This window comes from Mercenaria mercenaria, unplaced genomic scaffold (genome assembly GCF_021730395.1).
Source record: "Mercenaria mercenaria strain notata unplaced genomic scaffold, MADL_Memer_1 contig_2834, whole genome shotgun sequence".
Taxonomy (NCBI): Eukaryota; Metazoa; Mollusca; class Bivalvia; order Venerida; family Veneridae; genus Mercenaria; species Mercenaria mercenaria.
In genome coordinates this window covers 20,199-42,730 of record NW_026460917.1, presented here as the reverse complement: position 1 = coordinate 42,730, position 22,532 = coordinate 20,199, and the positions used below count along the sequence as shown (strand labels likewise).

General features: G+C 32.5%; 1 protein-coding gene across 1 annotated transcript in view; it reads right to left on the bottom strand.

The window, feature by feature from the left end:
• Positions 1-22,532, bottom strand: part of LOC128552479 (E3 ubiquitin-protein ligase rnf213-alpha-like) — a gene marked incomplete at its 5' end in the record, with an annotated part of 75,085 nt that overhangs the window by 34,740 nt on the left and 17,813 nt on the right. The window contains 12 exon segments of the mRNA XM_053533520.1: positions 6,562-6,789; positions 7,055-7,243; positions 11,488-11,588; positions 13,113-13,218; positions 14,263-14,462; positions 15,032-15,226; positions 15,831-15,970; positions 16,148-16,319; positions 16,494-16,662; positions 21,200-21,350; positions 21,852-22,021; positions 22,276-22,448. Of these exon segments, the coding sequence (XP_053389495.1) occupies positions 6,562-6,789; positions 7,055-7,243; positions 11,488-11,588; positions 13,113-13,218; positions 14,263-14,462; positions 15,032-15,226; positions 15,831-15,970; positions 16,148-16,319; positions 16,494-16,662; positions 21,200-21,350; positions 21,852-22,021; positions 22,276-22,448 (1,994 nt within the window).

Sequence of the window (22,532 nt, the reverse complement as noted above, 5' to 3'; positions counted from 1 at the left end):
CCCTTACCCGCTGAATTTTTAAAATGAACTTGTCCTTTTTTAAATTTGGGACAGTAACTTAAAACTTTTTAAAACGGGATGCTTTTGCAAAAATATACTTTCCCCCCCCCCCCCCCCCCCCCCCCCTGATGAATGGCAAAACAGTGCTGACATCATCGACTGCAGGGATTGCAGGCTGATCATGATTACACGGGTCGCAAAGACAAAAAATCAGTTTCAGAATGGGGTTAATAGAATAGAATTTACAGAAATTATTTATAGTAACAAAAGGGTTTAGGACCGGGTTTTTTAATCATCACACCCCATCTCATGGATGAACTTTTTTCCCTTTTGTACATCAAAATCCCTCCAGCATGAACAAAAATGCTACGGACAATCTTTTTTTGCACAAACCTTTTGGTCTCCAAGTGTGACCTTCGAGCAGGGGTTTGGCCCCTTGGGCAGACACCTGGTTTCATTATGGTAAACTTTTATGCCAATTTACAAAAAGCCCCTTTCGGGATGCAAGTTATTGACCGACACCAAAAGATTATTAACCTTGCCCTTAAGGGACCTTGACCTTGGAGAAAGGGGTTTTGGGTCTTGCAAAAACACGTTGTTTTTTAAAGGTGAACTTTTATCCCGAATAATTAAAAAACCCCTTTTATGTATGGCAGTTATTGACCAAACAAAACAGCCCTTTTTTAACCTTTGACTCAAAGTGCACCTGACTTGGGACTAGGGGGTGGGTCGCAAACTTAATTGAAAATCCAGAAACATTTTCTAAAAAACAAGTAAAAAAGACTTACCTTTTTTCTAAAAGACATTTTATAAATTACAATTTTTATGAAGAACTATGCTCAGAAAGTTGAAGATTAACAAAGTCCCCCTTTTTAATTCCATTTCAAAATTTCATTAACTTTTGTGGGGAAAAAAATTTTTGTAAAGAATAAAAAACAATTCTTCATTCATGACAATTAATTTTTTTATCCAAATTTTTGAATTTCTTTTTGATTCCCCCCAATGTGTTTGGAAATAAGATTAAACCTTTTTTTATTTCCCTGTAGCCATGTTGCAATTTTATTCAAAATTTGCCCAAATTTTAAAAGAAAAAATTTTCCTGACCATATTTTTCCAGAAGAGTACACCTTTCTTAAAATTCCTTTTGCAATTTTGCAAAGTTGTTTCAATGTATTTTGCAAAAAATTCTTTGGGAGTTTTCATACGATGCTCTTTCTTTTTCTCTAAAAACTTGAAATTTCTTTTTTCCCATTCTGGAAAAATTTGGGGTACTTTTTCAGAGTTACCCCTCAAATTTTCAGTTTTTGTGCCCGTGCTTTAAAAAAAAATTTTGGCCCTTTTCATGATCTCTGAAATGGAAAAATTTTGCCTTTTTTTTACAGTATAAATTTTCAGTTTTATATGTTCATAAAACAAAAAAATTTAAAATTTAAAAACTTAAATTATAAATTTTCAGTCTGCAGACTTATCAAAAAATGCATTAAGAAAATGGAAAAACGCCTTACACAAGTAATAAAGACAAAAAAAACAGCTTTGAATTCAAACAGATGAAATTTTTTTTCTGTATGCTTCATGCATTCCCTTTTCAAAAAAACACATAATAGGCACAGAAACACTTCAGTCCCAAAAGATACTAAAATTTTTTTTTGAATTGTTTGAAACGTGAGTAGGCATCACAATGTACAAGTGTATTTTTAATATTTTTAAAAGGGCTCACTCAAAAAAAAGAACCCGAAAAGAATCTTGCAATATGTGCTGCCACTTCATGTGAAACTTATACAACTTACTTTTTCCTGTGACCAGTATGAAAACGAGGAGTAAAAAAATTCAAAAAAAAAAAGGGGGTAACACTCCAAAAAAGATTTTAGGAAAAAGATAAAGGCCAATTCACATTTAAAGGGAAAAAATGTAATTTCAAGTTTTAAGGGGATTTGGGTAAAAGTGGAGGAGGGGCTGATACAAAAAAAACAAAAGAAAAGAAACTGAAAAATTTTATTTAATTTAAGTTTCAAAAAAGGACCTAACTTTAGAAAACTGTCTTTTTAGTAAAATCCCATTAAATTTTTTTTGTATAATTCGTGCTTGGGGATGAAGATACCCGACCCATTTGAATATGTTGGAATCTGGAAAAAAAGTTTTAATGCAAAAGTTAAAAAAGGGGAAGCATAATGACGTTTGAAAAAAAAACTAAAGATAACTGAAGAAAAAAAATCAAATTTGAAGTCCTACAATATGTCCGTCCAGTTCAGCGATGTCCAAGTTTCATTTGAACTTAAATTTCATTACATAAAAAATACTAAATGCAGCTCTAAACTATCCTGTACCTTTTTTGTTATGTTAAAGTCAGCAAACCCCGAACTGGCTGCATTGAGGATTTTGTTCTCCCTATCATATTTTAACTAAAAAAAGCCCCAAAGTACATTTATATAACTAAAATTTTCTTTCACAATTAACTGTGATTTTTCTATAATTTTTTTACACTTCCCCTTAAAAACAATTTAAAAGACATGTCATAATTCTAAAATCATTATTAAATTTTTTTAAAATAAGTGGAATGCCATACTATTTTCAAAACACTTTTTTAAAACCTACCGTATAAAAGGGGGGTAAATTGGGAGTCTTCTTTTTGGCAATTTTAAAATATTCATTTCCCATTATTTTTTTGAAAAAATTTTTAAACTCATCTAAAAAAAGTATGAAGTATAGTTAAAAAAACGTGGGAAAAAAAAGGTTTTTTCAAAATAAGAAGCAAAAAAGGGGCATAGGGGTTTGGAAAATTTAAACCTATTTCTTTTGGGGGTACCTATTTTTTATATAGCAAATAATTAAATTTTAAGGAAAAATCAACTTTGGGAAAGGTTTTTAAAATACCAAACAGATAATATTTTGAAAAGCCTTTGTTTATAAGTTTAGAGAAAATTTCCCGTAGATGGTGAAAAATTTGAGTGTTTTAAGACAAAGGGAAAAATGTATAACAAAAATGTTTTTCAAACAATATGAATAGGTGGTGTTAGTTTGAAAATTATTTAAAAAAGTTTGTGGGCCTTTGGGTTTTTAAAATCCCCTTTTTTGCAAAATCGAAAAAATAAAAATTTTACCTAGAAAAGTTGTTGCTGAATGAAAAAAAAATTTAACATATTATATAAAACTTATTTTTTTCATATGTTTTCAGGTTTATAAACCCCATCCAAATTTCAAAAAGGGGATTTTTTAAAAGATGCACAGGGGGCCATACAAAAAAAGTGTATTTCATTTTAAATATTATTTTTTTCCCCCCAAAAAAAAAAAGGGATCCCTTTAAGACAAAAGCTTGAACAATTCTTTATTCCACCCAAATAACTACAAAACTGAAAATTTTCGCAAAACAAACAGGAAAATTCAGCAACTGTAATGTTTAAAAGAAAAAAAGGACTTTAAAAAAAAATTAACAATTGAAATCTTTTTTTACATGACTGCTTATTCAGAGTAAAAATACAAAATACCTGCAGGTAAAATGGAAAAAGGAAAATTCTACATCTTTAAAAGCTACTAATTTAAGAAGATGCACAGGGGACAAATGGCACAAAATATATTTCATGGAAAAGTTCATAGAAGAAAACTTCAAATACACAAAACAACTACTGAATATTTAAAAAGTAGGTAAACTTCAATAAATTGATGTTTCCCCTTTTAAACATAAAAAAGAGAAAAAAGCAAAAAATAAAAATTTAAATTGCCTGGATTTTTATATAACTTTAAATTTTCAAGTAAAGCCTGCATTTAATTACCACTGTAAGAATATAAACGCCACAACTATTACAGTATAAAAGCTATGATAACTCATGAATTCAAAAAAAGGGGCCGGGGACATCACTTGGTTAATATTTAAGCTGAAAGCTGCTTTTAACCTTTTTAACTTCCATTTTGAGGGAAAAAAAATAAAAAAACCCCAAATTTTTTTAAAGAAAATACAAGGGACATTTTTGGGTGTATAGACTTTTAACAAGATTCTGAAAAGTTTTATTTAAAAACAAAAAAATCAAAGGTGGTTTCAAAGCGTAAGGTAAAGATCTTTTAAAAAAAATTTTGACTTAAGAAAGTAAGGGGTTTGAAATTTTAGTTTCAAATTTTAAATTTTATCACTATTTTTTTTTTTGAAGGGGTTTTCCCTCAAAACATAATTTTGGAAGAAAAAATGTAGTTAAGGGAAAAGGGAAACATTTTGTTTTAAAGTGCAAGTTTAATTTCTTTAAGAAAAGCCAAAGCGTAACAATTAAATTTGGTTTAAAAAAGTAAAACACATTTTAAAACTATTTTTTCATCAAAAAGTCACACTTTTGGTGCAGAGGACAAAAATTTGCTAATCATATAATTTAACATAACTTTTAAAAATGCTTGAGCATTCACTGAAAATTTCACCTTTCTTGAAAAATTGATTTTGGGTAGATTTTCCCCAAAACACTTTTTAAAACTGAATGAATTAAAGTAAGGTGAAAAAAAAAAAAAGCACATTTTTTGAAAACCCCCCTAAAAAGGAAAACAATTTTATAAATCTTGACAATGTGGATTAAAAAGTATCTAAAAACTCATGTAGTTTCATTTTTTTTATGCTGATTTGTAGGTCTCAGCACAAATTGTTTTTTCGAAGTTGAACAATTCATCATGCCCTGTAAAAAAAATGTTAGATACAAATTTTTTAAAAAAAAACTTGCTGTAATATAGGCCTACTGATGTTATTTCTTCCATTTTGTAAGTTTAAATTTGTTGTATTTTTGGTGCATGATCACTTTTTTTAGACCCTTGACCTTGTCAGCTTGCAAGGGGCCTTTTTTGGCCTTTTTTATAGACATTGTTTTTTTTTACGAAATATTGTGAAATATATTTAAACCTAATTTACCTAGCTGACTGTTGGTCGAATATTATTCCTTTTTAACAAAAATGCAATGGAACGCCCAGCATGGTTCAAAAAGTTTGCAAAAACATTGTTTCAGGGCTGGTATTCATTCATCTGAAACAAACACATGACGGATAAAAGACAGTAGACCTTATTCTTTAATGTTTTTTAAAAATATGATGTTTTTTGCCGGATGATTCAGCCGTCCGATCAACATATTTAAGGGATAAATCAGAGTCTATGTTCAGTTAGCAGTTCGAACAAACAGAACATAACGTTTTTTTTTCTTGACATGATCTATTTTTCTATTTGACGATACTATTTTAAACGGCGTTAAATTTTGCTCGACTCTTTTTTAAGATCTAAATGATTTGTTGTAATTACCATGGATTAAAGATAATCTAAGGTGGCAGTGATACAAGCAGCATATGCTAGTTTCCCCCCAAAATAGGCAAATCATTCTCAGATCTTAAAAAAAGGGCGAAGATAATCAACCTTACTTTGAACTCGTTGCAAATAATTAAATTTTTTAAATCAATATAACTTTTGCACTTACCCTTGTTCCAGTCCCAGAACAACTGACCTTCAAAAATGTAAACACGAGGGAGGCTTTTGACAGGAAGTCCCCGTAAACTTCCCAAGGAAATAGTCCAAAATTTTTTCAGTTACTTCCATTGCATATTATCGTGAATTATAATTATATCATAAAGTATGATAAATTTAAGCATAAATTTAAGTTCGTGAAACCTTTTCTTTACTGTTTTCACGTTAAGCGCCGAAAAACCCGAAATAAAAAAGGGCCTGTGCTCACCTATAATTTCTAGCACAAACATTTTTGTGTGAAAAAATAGCTAAAAATTTCATTTTATTCTGTAATTACTTTGTGACGCAACCGTTTCAAAAAAAAAAATTGACACATTGACTTTTTTTGGTTTGCCCTTTTAATAATTTTTGGATTTTTTTTCTAGAACGCATGTTTATCTCCAAAAAAGTTTTAATGTGATTCTCAAAAAAAAAGAGAAAATAAAAAATTTTCTGAAATATCGACTATAAAAGGCACTTTCATCAAATTTATTTAAAAATTGATTGCTCGCAGGAAGTAGATATATTATCTAGGTACGTTTTGGTCACAATTTTAGGCAGAATAATGCTTGAATGTAGCAGCTGTCGATTTTGAAAAAATATGACCGCCTAAAAATATTTTTTTTCTGTCTTCTGTCCGGATTTTCGGGTACAAGTTGGCATTTTTTTCAAGATATATACTTCGAAGGAGAGCTAAATCATTTTCAATAGGCATTTCATTCATCAAATTATGTAATTCTTCAGTAAAAATTCGCAAAATGGTTGTAAAGACAAGCACTAAAATGTCGATATTTTGGCTATAGAATGTACCTTAACACCCAGTACACCAATTTCGCCTCATTTGTAATCGTTTTAGTCGGGCTAGTTGCGCGCGCATCGATTCACTACACAAGCGGGACATGCCGAATAGTCCGATCGAAACATAACGGCGCATTTCGGTGTACCGATCACGTGTTCGGAATAACCCGGTTTTGTGTGAATCGAACCCAGCTGTTGTAATAGTGCACAACACCTAACCTGAAATACCCCATGTTCAAAAGTAATGGTCACTTCTCGTTAGTTAAAAGTGTCTATGTTACAGTGCAGGTCTTATTATAAAAACTTACTTTATCCTTATAAGATGTTTAAGAATAAATGCTTTAAAGGCATCATCAGGGTCCACTCCAGTAGCAACATTCTCTGCTCCATTGCTGTATTGTAATGAATAGTTCATCAGTCTGTCAACAACTTTTTCAGATGGCGCTTGTCCCTCGGAAAAACATAGCTGAGACACTACATCCATGAAAAATGTGTTGCACCTTTTTTGATAGTCTTGAAGTCTGTCTGGTGTGTCCCTGTAGTTAAAAACAAATTCTAAAGCGAAACGTTCCGCTTCAACAAGTTAGCAGGCAACCAAATCAAATAGATGTATGCATTGTCTATTTTAAATGTAGAACATATTGCGACAACAAGAATATAGTAGGTTTATAAGTATAAATTTGCTTTCTAATAAAACTCATAGAAAATGCAGTCAAGTGTATTTTGATAAAATTTCAATTCAAACGTAAATGATGTTTAAAATGAATATATACTGACTTACTCAGCGTTACAAGTACTCACGTTTCAACACTTTTTTCTAAATTCTCCCATCCATCTGGTAACTGTTGCTTGCACGTGAAACATGTCTGTTGTCCTTTTTTCAAAGACAAAAGTTCTTGGAGGCAACATTCACAAATTGTGTGTCCACAGTGCAAACGTTTTCGGTCATGATGCAAAGCTGTTTCACATTTACTGCATTTTTCCGCTTTACTATAACAATAAAACAGTCAGTGTGTGACAAACCTTGAAGAACGAGATAAAAATGGACATATGCCTTGTGTCTATAAGCCCAACTTCATAGATATAAATTACTAGATTAAAGAAATTTTTATTGCTTTATCAAATTTGTTTGATAAATATATACATGTATGTAATGTTTTGACATAAGTTCAAAATTAAGAGAAAGTGTTAGTATATACATTTTTATAATCTGTTACTCTCTGTATAATTTTCTACATTCTCGCATACCAAAGGTTTACCATGGTTCTCTAGATGAACCTCTGGCACATTTTGCTGATATTTTCTAGGCTGGTAACATTATAGGTAAAACTCTTCAGCCAATCAGCGACGTTTCGCAGCAATCATCGCGAACCAATCAAAATCGGCCGTGAAAAGCGTGACCGCGTCCTTTTCAATATCGACATCAAATTACAAAGAATATCCTTATTTCTTGAGGTATATTTCTGAACATCGATTAGAGAAATTTATCTTTATTAATCGCAGTCATGCAGTATCGCCTTAATTCCTTGTGAGCAAGTTTTTTTGCCAGGATATTGTTTAAATTGTCAATTCGGCGTGCCGAATAATGGCCAACACTGATTGGCTGAATCCTTTCTCGGTAGTTATTAGGAGTGCGCATGCTCACCAGATAAACGAAATAAATAAATCAGAGGTTCGTCTCGCGATTTTGACGAACCTTTGATTGATGAGAATGAATTTCCAGTGCTTTGTGTCATCTTATCATTATAAAACGTTACACGAAATTTTCAGTTAAAGTTCTTTTGAAAAGTATTGTTAAAACAAAAGAAACAAGAGGGCCATGAAGGCCCTGTATAGCTCACCTGACCTACTGACCTAAAGGTCATCAAGATTAACATTCTGACCTAGTTTCATTAAGATATGGCCTTAAATGTGGTCTCTAAAATGTTAACTAGCTTTTCCTCTGATTTGACCCGGTGACCTAATTTTTGACCCAACATGACCCAGATTTGAACTTGACCTAAAGATCATCAAGATTAACATTCTGACTAAGTTTCATGAAGATAAAATATAAATGCGGCCTCTTGAGTGTTAACAAGCTTTTCCTTTGATTTGACCTAGTAACCTAGTTTTTCACCTCACCTGACCCAGATTAAAACTTGACCTATAAATCATCAAGATTAACATTCTGACCAAGTTTCATTAAGATATGGTCATAATTGTGGCCTCTACAGTTTTAACTAGCTTTTCCTTTGATTTGACCTGGTGACCTAGTTTTTGATCCTACATGAACCAGATTCAAACTGGATCTTGAGACCATCAAGATTAACATTCTGACCAGGATTCATGAGATACAGTCATAAATGTGGCCTCTTGAGTGTTAACAAGCTTTTCCTTCGATTTGACCTGGTGACCTAGTTTTTGACCCCAGATGACCCAATATCAAACTCGTCCATGACTTTATCAAGGGTAACATTCTGAGCAAGTTTCATTAAGATTGGGCAAAAATTGTGACCTCTAGAGTGTTAACAAGCTTTTCCTTTGATTTGACCTGGTGTCCTAGTTTTTGACCCCAGATGACCCAATATAAAACTCGTCCAAGATTTAATTAAGAGTAACATTCTGACCAAGTTTCATTAAGATTGGACCAAAATTGTGACCTCTAGAGCGTTAACAAGCTTTCCCTTTGATTTGACCTGGTGACCTAGTTTTTGACCCCAGATAACCCAATATCAAACTCGTCCAATATTTAATTGAGAGTAACATTCTGACCAGGTTTCATTAAGATTGGGCCAAAATTGTGACCTCTTGTGTGTTAACAAGCTTACCCTTTTATTTGACCTGGTGACCTAGTTTTTGACCCCAGATGACCCAATATCGAACTAGTCCAAGAAACCTATTGAGGGTAACATTCTGACCAAGTTTAATTAAGATTGGGCTAAAATTGTGACCTCCAGAGTGTTAACAGTCAAATTGTTGACGACGGACGGACGACTGACACAGGGCGATCACAAAAGCTCACCTTTGAGCACTTCGTGCTCAGGTGAACTAAAAAGGAGATATTTCTACAAATTTTAAGATACAGCTAGACTAAGTACTTCAATCTGCCTTTCATTAAAACCTATCATTGCATTTTGTAATAGGTAAGTTCCCTTACGTGGAGCAAAAGTAGTCCTTATCTATTTCGGAACGAATTGAATATCAGACGACAGAAACATAGTGGTTCCAATCTAGCATCACTTAAACATTAATATATTTTTCATTACCACTCCCATTATACAAAACATATTAATTCTTGTTATCAATGTCTAGACCTATGTAAGATATAAATATCCGCATTTTCTCTCATCGCCATCAGTCTTTGCGTTAATAAAGGTAGTTGCATGGATAGCGACCGTCCGAAAGAAAACTGTTCAAAACTAAAAAAACAAGTGACCGCGTATTGCAGTGGCATTACAGAAGTCTCCTACCGATATAAAATTTTGTTAGTGCTCGTCCCTTGTGGTTGTTGTCAACAGTGTTAAGACTAGAATTGCTTCAAGGCATTTAGGAGCTAAGAAACAAACAAAACATATTTAAATTTCAATAGTGACCTTGACCGACAAGCATAGATCATGTACGCGACACATTGTCTCATCATAGAGAAAATTTGTGTGCAGTACTAATGTAATCCTTCAATCCACATGAAAGTTATGGAACGGAAACAATTTTACTAGACCTTCAATAGTGACCTAGTCCTTTGAGCGACAACCATGGATCATGTGTGCGACACCAATCATGTGGAACATTTCTGTGTAGTAATAAAAAATTCTTCAATGCAATTAAAAGTTATGGGTCAGAAACAAATTTTTACTTGACCTAAAACAGTTACCTTGACCTTTAACCGACAAGCATAGATCAGGTGTTGACACATTGTCTCATAATGGGGAACGTTTGTGTTTACCACTGAGATAATCCATCAATGCATTTAAAAGTAATGGGACAGAAACAATTTTACTTGACATTCAATAGTGACCTTGGCCTTTGATCTACAAGCATAAGTCATATACGTGCATAAACTACATGTTGCTCCCTTTTTACATATCAAGTTTTATGAACCAAGCTTGAATAATTGTTGAGTAATTGCAGGATTCAGATTTGCGGACGGACAGACGTGCGGACGGAGGACAATCCTGTAGTCCACTCCGGTGTTCCACCGGTAGGGGACTAATGAATTATAAGTATTTTTGTTCTAAGTAATTATCTCTTCTTCACTCCTATCACTGTGTCTTCTTTTGGTAACTTTGATAGTTAAAACCAAATGTGAAATCACAAACAAATTGCGATTCTAGGAACGACATAGAGGGAAACCTAGTACAAAACGAACAGTTGATGCAATGCATTATGTTCACTTTAGTAACAGCTTTCTTTAACCATTATTACATTGGATAGAAATACAGAGCGAAATATCGTTCTGACCCATGATCTCGCCGTTCGACATTTACCTTGAATAAACACTATCCTGAATGAAAGTTGCGTTTTGCACATTGTCCCATTATGAATAACAGCAGAGTAAAGTCATTTGTGAACCTCCCAAGAAGACACAGAGATGAAAATTTACATCCATGCAACATATACCATGAACCTCATCATAGTTTGTTTAACATTTGTGGCAAGTTATCTTAACATCTTCACAGGGGTTCGAAAGATATAGAGCAGACAGATAGAGAAACGTCAAGACCAAAATCAGCATGCCTGCCGGAAAAAGTCGGGGAAACACAAATTTATCGAACATAGTCTCTGTGAAAAACGAAAGACAGATAACGTGCCACAAATTGCTTAGAATAGATCACGGAAATACCTACATAATCATAAAATTCATAAGGCGATTAAAAGTACGCAAGTTATCCGTCGCACAACAACAAAATGGTTCGACCAGATAACAAAACTAAGATACTCAAATGTCAAAGTTTACAGTCATCCCAATATACCTTATACAAAATCAACCTAAGTTAAGCTCGTGCTCCATCGCTCGCCTTTCAGTACAAGATATCTTATAAATCAAGATACATTCTTCTCATAGTTCAGCCACTTATTTCTACATCAGTGATATGGAAATAAATCGAAAGACAGACGGACATTGATAGATAATCTTTCGCTACAGGACTGGAGAGGAGATGAGAAAGTTCAAGTACTTAAAAAAATAACATGTTGTGAAGCAAAACATATGATTATTCCAAATCACATAACATTATTGTTAAAATACCATTTTCTACCTAACATATTCTGCTTTTGCTGTTTCATAACAAGCGGTCAAGAACTTTTCAAGTTTCTCAAGGGTTTCAATGTTTTTCATATCATCTTCCTCATCAAGAGACTGAAAATAGAAAAATAAAACAGGTCGTTTAAACTGAAGGTTGTAATAGTTATAAATGTCAATAACTAGTTTTTAGTTTACGTGGAAAACATATCGAATGATTCTGTTCTTGAAGTATACATAGTATCTAACGTTTAAAACTTTGTATCAGAGTACCACAAAATCAAAACGATTTTGTAATAATATATTATTTTTCATGCTGTAATGTACATTGTAATAGTTACTCAAAAACAGCATTTTTGAAGAAATAGAAGATTCTTTGGACGAGATCTGGTATAAAACTGACCTGAACCTACAGCTATATTCATGTATATATGCAATCACATGTAAAAGCTGACGTGTTTACCGATTGTGCCACGTTGCCGTCCGATAACGATTATCGTTTTATATAAATAGGAAAATTATTAGCAAAATGTAGTAAATAGAGGATATTGTTTGTTTTAATGTAACATCGAAATAGAGTGGAGCAGCCACTAGAGAAACACATTTTCTTCTTACGTGTGCATGTAAAACAAACGTATTTTCTTTTTGCTACATGCATTTTTAATGGCTTTAACCATATTATACCCATGGAACGTCACGTGTATTGAAAATCAATTATTTCGTGACCCAGCAACGTGTTACGAATCAACTTCAAGTGGATTTTCAAGTTGTCAAATTTGGGTAAGTTTCACTTTTTTCTATTTTACTATCCTATGGTTCAGTTTTTAAACTTAGTTATTTTGTTTTTTATCAAGGTTATTCTTGTTTATGACACAAAACAAAATTACATAAATTGATTAATAAAATTATATAAATTGAGTCAGAGAAACCGCTACTAACTGCGGATTCGAGAAAAATAATGAAACAGACCAAAATACTCAGTTACACATGGTTTCAAATTTTCTTAATAGTATACTATTCCGTGAGAACATTTATGATACGAAATCAAAATAAATCGATGAAAAATGGGTAATATTTAAGATCACTATTCCATCAATTAATTTTGTTGGTACCTAACTTTACATGTATACAATGAAAAATAAAAGTGACGTAAATTGATTTTAATCCAAGAAGTATAGTTTAATTATACGCCTTGTGATGTTGTTACTGTTGAAACTATACCCTTGGGTATCATCATTAATTCAAGAAGTTATTTTGTTCTTTACTTGATATGCTGATTTTTGAAAATTGAACTCATTTGTATTGCTGAAGTGATAAGATGTAGCAACTAAGGTCAATTTCCGTGCTTGTAATTTGTGTCGACATAAGTAGTTACTCCTGTTTTTCTTCTAAGCTTACATAATTAATAACATCAAATAAAACACAAAAGCAAAATTCATTTAGTGAATGCTTGGGGATTAACAATCATTTTTACTGTCCGAAGTGATATAATTAAAGGCTAAATAGTCGCCATTGTAACAAATTGTAAGTTTTATATAAAACTTTTATACGTGTTCCATACATGGATAGGTATACACTAACAGAACAAATAGGTGAGCTTTTAGAAATCGACAGATGGGTAACAATAAAGTAAGTGTTCACCTCCCATAGTGCCATGCTGATTTCAACAGTTATTCGTTCTTCACCATTTGCAGTGCAAACATCTTCTAAAAACAGTTGTAACACAACAACACGATTCCACATTGATCTGATTGTAAAAGAAAAATAACTGGTAAAAGTTTTAACCTATGTGGAACATTTTATAACAAAACACATAATAAAATCAAATGCTAAATACTCGATTTAACGATATCCAATGGTCATCGTTCACTAAACCATTTCACCTTTATTAATGTATTTAACTGTACTAAAGAAATAAATTTACTGTAAATATAAATTTATTAAGTTTATAGATGTTTATAGAGCTACATTCATAATTAAATGTCATGCAGTACAGACGATTGTTAGAAAGAAAACTTCCAGTTTTTAAGTGGCTGTACACATTTATACTGTGTTAAGCTTTACGTGTATACAGTGTGTACCATTTTAAATGTTAATTGCACATAAACTTAATTTTATATTAACAAATAGTATAATGTGTAGTACGTTCTCATGTTTCCAGATATAAAATTTGGGTCTAATATATCTTAAATACTCTTCCATACAAGCCGAAATAATATTGATGTCGTTTTTCTTTAAAAAGTGATATATTTGTAAACACAGTTTGTCAAAGCAGTACAAAAATGTGATTTTCTTCTTTCATATTGAATACGGTTTAGCATATTAAAAGCAAATGCAATTTTACTACCAACGTATCATGCATATTCATTACATATTCGTTCATGCAGATAAATACCTGTATTGAATCTAATGAATAATAAAATAAAACAAATATTAAATTAAGATGAAGACTAGACAGAATCTGCGCCCGCATTAACACGGCCGGAAGAGTGATGAAGGACTAAAATATATGTATATCATGTACTCATTAAATTTAACAGTCGTGAACGATCTTCATGTGAAGTAATTGCATTTTTCTCGTTCTCCCACTGCAAAAATATGTATTCGTATCTTTTAATAAACTGACTGTAAACACGCTTGGAATTTCAGACATATATTAATCATTCAAACAGCGGTTTTGATTAGTTGACCAAAGCACATAAGTTGCTCGTCTTAATAACAAACAGAACGGTTTGCTGTGAACAAGTAGTTAATATTAACAAAAACGTTTCTTCGCTAAGGTTTGTATGACCTGATATGAAGCAAATTGTTCTTTTCAATTTCTGTCTGTTCCTTTTCTTTTAGGCAGTGGGCTAGTGTTTGCTGAATAATATGTCTACAACGATGTACATTGTTCAGCCATTCTTCCCTTCCTGCTTGTTCTGCCAAGTCATATTCGTCTTCTGTTTTTCTTGAGATATCTTCTATCATTAAATACAAGGCTTTGATTGTCTGAAATGTACAACATTACTTAACGAAGTACTGAAACGCTTCAAGAGATAACATTTACATGCAATTGTTTCATATTTTACAATCAAAAGTTCAGTACTGTATATATTCAAAATAGATATAACTTATATTGAAAATACGCCATGATCAAAAACATCAAACAAGTTAAATATAAAAAAAGAACATCGAAAGCATTTACAACTTGGAAAGGGAGTTCAATGCGTTTCTGAACATGAATGTGTAAACATTTGTGAACAGTTAATGATTAAACAGTAAATTTATTCTATACGTATAACATCGGCCAAAACATACTCAGTTCAATTGGGATGATTTGTTCTGAGAAAATTGAAAGGCATCCTGTTTGTATTACGTGAGTTCCTCTGATGGCCTCATAAATATCCTTACATAACGTTAAATGTGTTAAATCACTTTAGGATAAAGTCAGTCTTGACAAGTTTATATGTTAGTCCACTTTAATCGTAGAGCTATAGGGTAAAGTCAGTCTTGACAAGTTTGATAACGACACATTTTGTGAAGACGACATTGTGTTCTTCTGCACAATATATACTTACAATATCAGTTGTCTGTAGTGATTTGACAACAGAATCTTTGATGACTTTGCTGCATTGATCCCATGTGTGATTGATTTCTCTGAAGTATTTGAGGCTGTCAGAAATATCCCTATATGCTAGATGAACATCTGTCAGGGTAACTGATTTTTTTCCAGCCCGTTCAAGCGTTTTAGCTTTTAGAAACTCGCATACAACCTTAATGAAAATAATCAGACTCGAGTTTTTGTATAACACATGTAGATATCAACATTATGGAACATATTTGTTTTCTGGTCTAGAACTCAGACAGAAACACAGTTTATTCTACAATAAAAATAATTTGTGATATCTGGCAGTATACACCTGTATTCAAATTGAACCAATAATGTATTGACTTATGTTGTATAACGTTCATTTGTACAATTAATACAAATAAATGATTACCAAATTAACATTTGCTGCCAACATTTTCCCTTGAAAACGTAAGGCAATTTAGTTTGTGTCCATGAATTTATTATTTCACTGTTCATATTACAATATCATAGAGATATATTTGTCGACAAAATAATCATAAATCATTTTCGCCATTCAAAGCATATATACACGTTAAGCTGCCAGACTAAACCACTGATCTTATATCAAAATGTTTCTCCAAGGTTTTCAATTTGTTAAACCTAAACATTTTTTTCCATTTTGACAACATGAAGTTAACTAGATACAACAACGATTTTTACAGTAAGTTGACAAATTCTTAGTCCGTAATGTTTCAATTTAAATATACAATCGATATTATCCACCTATTTTCAAAGTATACACTTACTATAAATTCTTTGGGTTTCTCAAAGGTATATTCCATGTGAATGAAATCGTGAATGTAAAAGTCAACCATTTCCTCAATATGTTCTTGTGGTACGCATTCAAGTGTTGATCCTATCGGAGTTTCAGCAAATATTTCAGCCACTGAAACAAATCGCATCTGGCCTTAAAGAAACTAAAAATATGTTTCCCATAATCATGTCTGTATTCAGATGTATGAAGTAAAAGATTTACATTACAATCTAGGAAGAAAATTTAAATATGTTTACAGCTTATATATGTATGCTTTTAATCTCACATGACTGAAAAGGGAAGGTATACCATTTGCTATGTCCGAGAGTGTTGGCTTGCGTCGCAGGACTTCTTCAATCTTTTGACAAATCACCCAAGAAAATGGCATTTTGCTCTGAAAAGTTTTCCCATTTGAACCCGTGCAGATTACATGAAACTCACGTTGTGTTTTTGAGTTACCGTCTTGGAACATATCCCGGTACTAGAATTGCAAAACCAGTATTAGCATAGGCACACAGTTTTACTTCCAATTTGATTTGTATTTATGTTTAAAAGAAGTCGCGCTCATCCTGTTTATAAAAAAACCTTTACATAATTTTTCATAACGCTGAAGACGTTTTACACAAACTTTTGACATAACAAGCAAGCATATTACCGATAATGGAATGGCGTCTTCTGTTTTTAGCACTGTCAGCCATAAGATGTACTGCCATGTCAATTCTTCCATTTGCAAAATGTTGAGGTTTTGATTAGTATCCAGGAAAGCTATCAAGCCACTCAATATAGGCGTTATGACAGATCCAAAAACTTGAAGGCAAGCTCGACTTTAAAAAGAAAAATAACCATAAATAGCTTATCTTCTATTTTGTCACAAAGAAAGTAGTGGCAGTGTTTGCTGATTGATGCTCTGCATGGATCACTGCAAAGGGAAAATATATCCCTTTAAACAAAGTATGTGTTCCTGTGAGGTGTTGTAGAAAGAAACTAAACATAAACGGATTTATTTTGTCAGTATAATACACCCTTTGATGAGAGTGTCACGGTAAATTGAGGGGCAACTTATTCAAACTGATCAGTCATTAAAGCCAAAATAAAATGAATAAGATATTTTCACTAAAAAACAATATTAACAAATATTTTCTCTAAACCTTCAATACTACACAAAAGAAACCACCTGACCAGCACTTTGCATCTTTGACACAAAAAGCTCTGTTTGACATTACCCGCAAATGGAATCTTATAGATGTTTATGTTTACTCTCTATATGAAATATTTACGCTAATTTATCCAATGACAATTCAAGGAAAGCATCACACAATATTGTCTCTTCGATATCTTATCTTAAAACCACGTTTCCCTTAACCCAACTTGATGATTTTAAGTTGTATTCTGCACCCCGCCCCATTATGCTCAAAATTTGAAATTAGTAATAGAGGGTAAAACGTCATGCAAGTTTTCGAACTTATCATATAGCCTTACCTTTAAATAAGTATGGACCACATGATTCTACATATCATAACAATTTGCTGAACATTAATGCTGATTAATTAAACGGTATGGCTGGAAGATGTGTGACAAATGTTTTAAGAACAAGAAATTGTAACAGAGTTACCAACGTCCCCCGCCTATGCATGCCAATACAATAGGTAATAGGGCAACATACTAACAATGTATATAAATCAAAACTATAGATCATATAATTCATGAAGACATTCTGAAGGTTGAAAATGTCTGGAAATCTATAATTGATGAATGCTTTCAAATGTTTATATCTGTATTTTGATTTTATTTTTAAATTGGTAAGGAAAAATAAAAAAAATATAACGAAATATATCATATCAGAGGGAAGTAATTTCATCTACAAAAAAAGAAGTTAACTTGGGTGCCTGTGACCTTGACCTTTGTACATGACACAATGTCTTGAAATGGTGAATATATATGCCAAGTTATTCTAATATAAACCAATGCTTAAAAAAGTTACAGACAAGACAAAAAAAATCAAAAAATCACAAGAAACAGACTCTGTTAACCTTAGACCTCTAAGTGTGACCTTGACCTTGGAGCTAGGGATCTGGGTCTTGCTTATGACAAGTTGTCTCATTATTGGGAACATTTATGCCAAGTTAATTCAAAATCCCTTGATGGATAGCAGAGGTATGGACCAGACACGAAGTGTAACGGAAGGACGGACGGAAGGACGCAGCCTATTTCTATGTCCCTCTTTTCTTCGAAAAAAGGCGGGGACAATTATTTCAGGAATAGAAAAGATAAAAGCGGACGCGTAATATTGCCCTTTGACATTTTCTTACTTAATGACAATGACCTTGAATTAACATAGTTTCCTGAAAGTTACGTTGTGCATACCGTCTTATAAATGTGCAAAATTCTTTGAAAAAGAAAACACCTACAGACAGGTAATATTGCCATACGACATTTTTTTTCAATGTACGATATTACTTTAAATCCACATAACTGAAAGTAACGCTTTAAATGTCGACTAATTGTAATTAAAATTTGTAGCAAAGTTATTTAAAAATAGTTCAAAGGGTTAAAGAGTTAAATATAATACATGCCTGGGAAATTTCAGAGGTATACGGTAAATCGTTCTGTCCCAACTTCCAAGCTGGGACATGTCGCGAGAAAAATGTCAACAAAGGTGAGTGTCCTCACAATGTTTTTAATTTTTACAAGCATTGTATCAAATATTAAAACTCGTGGAATGGTAGGAGCTGAAGATTTGATTTAACTTTACAGACAACTTAAAGTTGGCAAATTTATTCTTGATTTGTGGTTGTGGTCGTTACTTACTAACTACGTTCATTTAGTGGTGAACAGGTCCATTTCGTCATGAAAGCACTTTCATGGTCACATGTTTGCCTTTTAATATTGAGAAGCAAACCGAGTAGGCTTGATATAGCCCTAAGGTATACAATATATTTCGAATAAAAATTTGCACCGAGAATTGTTTTGGAGTAGAAATATTTACCTTTTATTGCGAGAAACTGCTCTGTCATGAAGGGGGCGGATTTGGCTTAAAATATAATACGAGTCAATACCAGTCATGAACGTGGCAGGATAGTAGTAATGTCAAATAACGAGATACAATCCAGTTATATCTCTTTTGTATTTATACAGCATTTGTATGATATATCTTTTATATTTTCCTTGATCATTTTAGTGCCGTTTTCCAAAAGAAGCTCAGTTACATAATCTAACAAGTATTTCTGGACCAGACCAACTTCTCTACAACTGTCTACCAACTTCTCAACTTCTCATTGTATCAGAGGTGAAGTACGAATGATTTCAGACACAATGTCAAGAGCCCTGGATAACTTAACGCCTTTGCCCGTGGACTGAACTCATGGCCACACGATCCCTAGATCTGCGTTCTCCTTACTGAGTTAAGTGGGTGTGCTATATTATCGTAAAATCTATATGTACCAGTATTTATCTTAAATGAATTCAAGAAGAAGAACAGTATAACGCAAAATTAACTTGTGGAAAACAATAGACGAGTTAACATGGTGTTGGTTAGTCTCTGCGCTCTAAAACCTGACAAACACCAATTTCTTGTCCAAAGAACCACGCGTCAGGTTTGCTGTAGAGATTTAACCCGTTAACTCAATCAGCCTATGACTGGATGTTTCGTAATGCAAGTACTGTGTGCTACTAACAGAGATGATGCGATTTCATATAAAGACTTACCCTAAGGACACTTTACACAAGGGAAACCACCTGATTATACAGAGAAATTGTTTATCAATCATAATCCTGTCCATGTTATGTCGATTCAATGGAGTCTATGTTAAATGCTATGTAGGATAAAACAGCCATGCATCTAACAGTCATGAAATTGTTTCCTTTGATTTTCTCATATTTCTAGATATTATTCCAATACTTTGACGCATATGGGTAGCGGAGATTGTTCTCTTTCCAGCAGTAGTTTTTTCAACATATTTTACCTTGTGAAATTCTGTGGGTTTTGACGTTTTCAAAACAAATCGTCTGTTTTGTTGACACATTTCACTACAAAAAATGTCAAATTTTCCCAAGGACATTAACTGATTTGATCTTTACATAGTTTTTCTTTTCAGACTGCTTATACTTGTTGTAATTATGCATGCTATTTTCATGGCTAAAGGTAAAAAGTGCATGGTTTGCTTGAGGTTATACGTCAATAGTCACATAAGCCTGATATAAAGTCTTAGCAGAGTCGTCTTCTTTTTTTCCAAATAATTTACCCAGGATCATTTTTTTCAGCTCAAATAACTCTTTTTCAGGAAATGATATTTTAATTATTTTTTCAGACTGTGTACTTTGATACAGTTAGCTACACACTCAGGGTTATGATTATAAATATGAATATCATTGTTTGCACAAGTTTGATATAAAATATATTCATACGATGAGATATCACAATATAAAGTAAAATTAGATGTAAGATACAACAAATTGTATAAAACCATGAAGAATTTTGATTTTGCTCGTAATTGTAAATGCTTCTCAGTCCTTTTACTCATTTAACCAAAATTTAGCATAAATGGACTCTTTCACAAAAAGTACTTTTAATAAATACTGAGATGACTTGCTTTAAACTAGTCGCTTCAACATATCTTAATCAATTTGAAACATACATACTAGCGTTTATAATTGTTCTTCGTTTACAATAATGTTACCGTATGAGTTTTAACCCATTTTGTTAGGGGTTTTCTAAGAGCATATACATATTTATCAGTTTTTAATTTAACATTTAACACAAGTATTCATCGCAGGAGTTGAAGAATGATGGTGCATGTTATTGTTTGGATACGTTACGAACATTACTATGTACTAAACACTTCTTTCCAGTTAGTTTGTGTATTGTTTTTTGTTAGACCATAAGAATAACTGCGAGCATACGATTCTCTTCTACTCTGTCTTTTCCGATTAGTTTTAGTAGTCAGGGTAAGCAAATAACTAACAAAGCAAATTTCAGTATGATTTGGTTTAAATTGATAAAATGAAGCCTAGTATATTGAACTTAATTTGTGATGTTGACCATGTTTGGTGAAATCCAGAGTACTGAAAAACAGCCTATATACAAGTATTTCATTTTTTTTTGAAAGCACGAATAGAAATAGTATAAATTCTTAATAAAATGATATATTAAGCAAAATTTGTCAAATAAATAAAAGCCAATAGACCACGTTAAAATGTTCAATTACTTCGCCAATTTATATAGTATGTTCCCAGTTGAATTGGTTTAGGTTTCTTTGTTTGATTTAACGTCATACTGATACAACTGTAGGTCATATGACGATCTTTTAGCTTTTGATGGAGACGGAAGACCGAAATGAGATTTGAACTAAATGGTACTCTTACCGCAACGTTCCTGTTTTTTGGATAACGTCTTGTGAAGCAGCTTTCTTCGCCAACCAATTATCACTTGTTTGCGGATTGGACGTATTTTTCTCCTTATCTTCCAACAGGCGTGAAATCTGCACGCTCAATCCATGCAAGAACGACATAGCATCTATATTTCGTATAAAGCAAATTGACCATTTCAATTTTTATATCAACAGTAGCGATACTAGCATCGAAAAAGATTAATGTATGCTGATACATTTTGTCTACTAAGTTTGTTAACTTTGTTTCTATCAGTTATAATATTTAACAGTAGTTTAGAATCTAGGATTTCAATCAGTCACAGAATTAAGTTAATAGTTCACTGATGAGAACAGACGCATTCTTCAAAATTCATCACTTGTTTGTGGATTGGATAACATGCAAACGACAGTTACATTTTACAAACATTACTGATTTCTATGCAATTTTGAAAATTTATCTTAAATATAATTGCTGATACATGGTGTGACTAGAGCAAAGTCTTAGAATCAAAGTTTTGAACAGACTCACATTTTGATTTCGCGGATTGTGAATTTTTTAGACGGTCTCTAAAACTAATCCTATGACGTTGACCTAAGACTGAAAATTGAAAATATATATGAAGTAATTTAAGTGAAAATGAACAAACCATTTGAGGCACTGTTTTGCAAAAGGAGTAATAATAACGAAATCCTTTGTGTTGTACGGTAACCATTATTTTCTGCATCCCTAACCCTTGCCATTGCTCCATGTATACACATTGACAGAATGCTTCTAAGATCAACAGTAACCTTATGTTCTGTTACATCTGGTTGCTCCCTAAAATGTGTTAGAAACATATATAGTTTTAGTCATTTGCATTACAAAGAAACAAATGATGATAGACCTTAATTTTATTTATCTTAGAGTCATCTTAGAACATAATACATGTAGATCAGGAATTTAATTTACTTATATTAATGTTAATAGACTTCAGAAGAAAGAATGATTAATTCTTTTGACTGACACTTTATCTTGTAATATGTACGTAAGTATATGGGGATTTACGAAGTGCATAAACATTGTAAACTAACTCTGCAACTGCGTCTTTGCTTTCAGCTTCCTCTTCCTGTTTACACTTAATTTGAACATTCATGGCTTCTTTCACTAGGAATCCAATAGAGCGTCCTTGCATTTCGACTATACTTGGCATTGCAATGCTTGCGGTAAGAAGATGATCAATATGAGCCGAGTGCCAATCACCGCACTGTAAATCACATTGACAAAAACAAGTTGTAATGTTTTACCAAGATATTATATAATGATGATCGTATATCTGATTTATTAACAG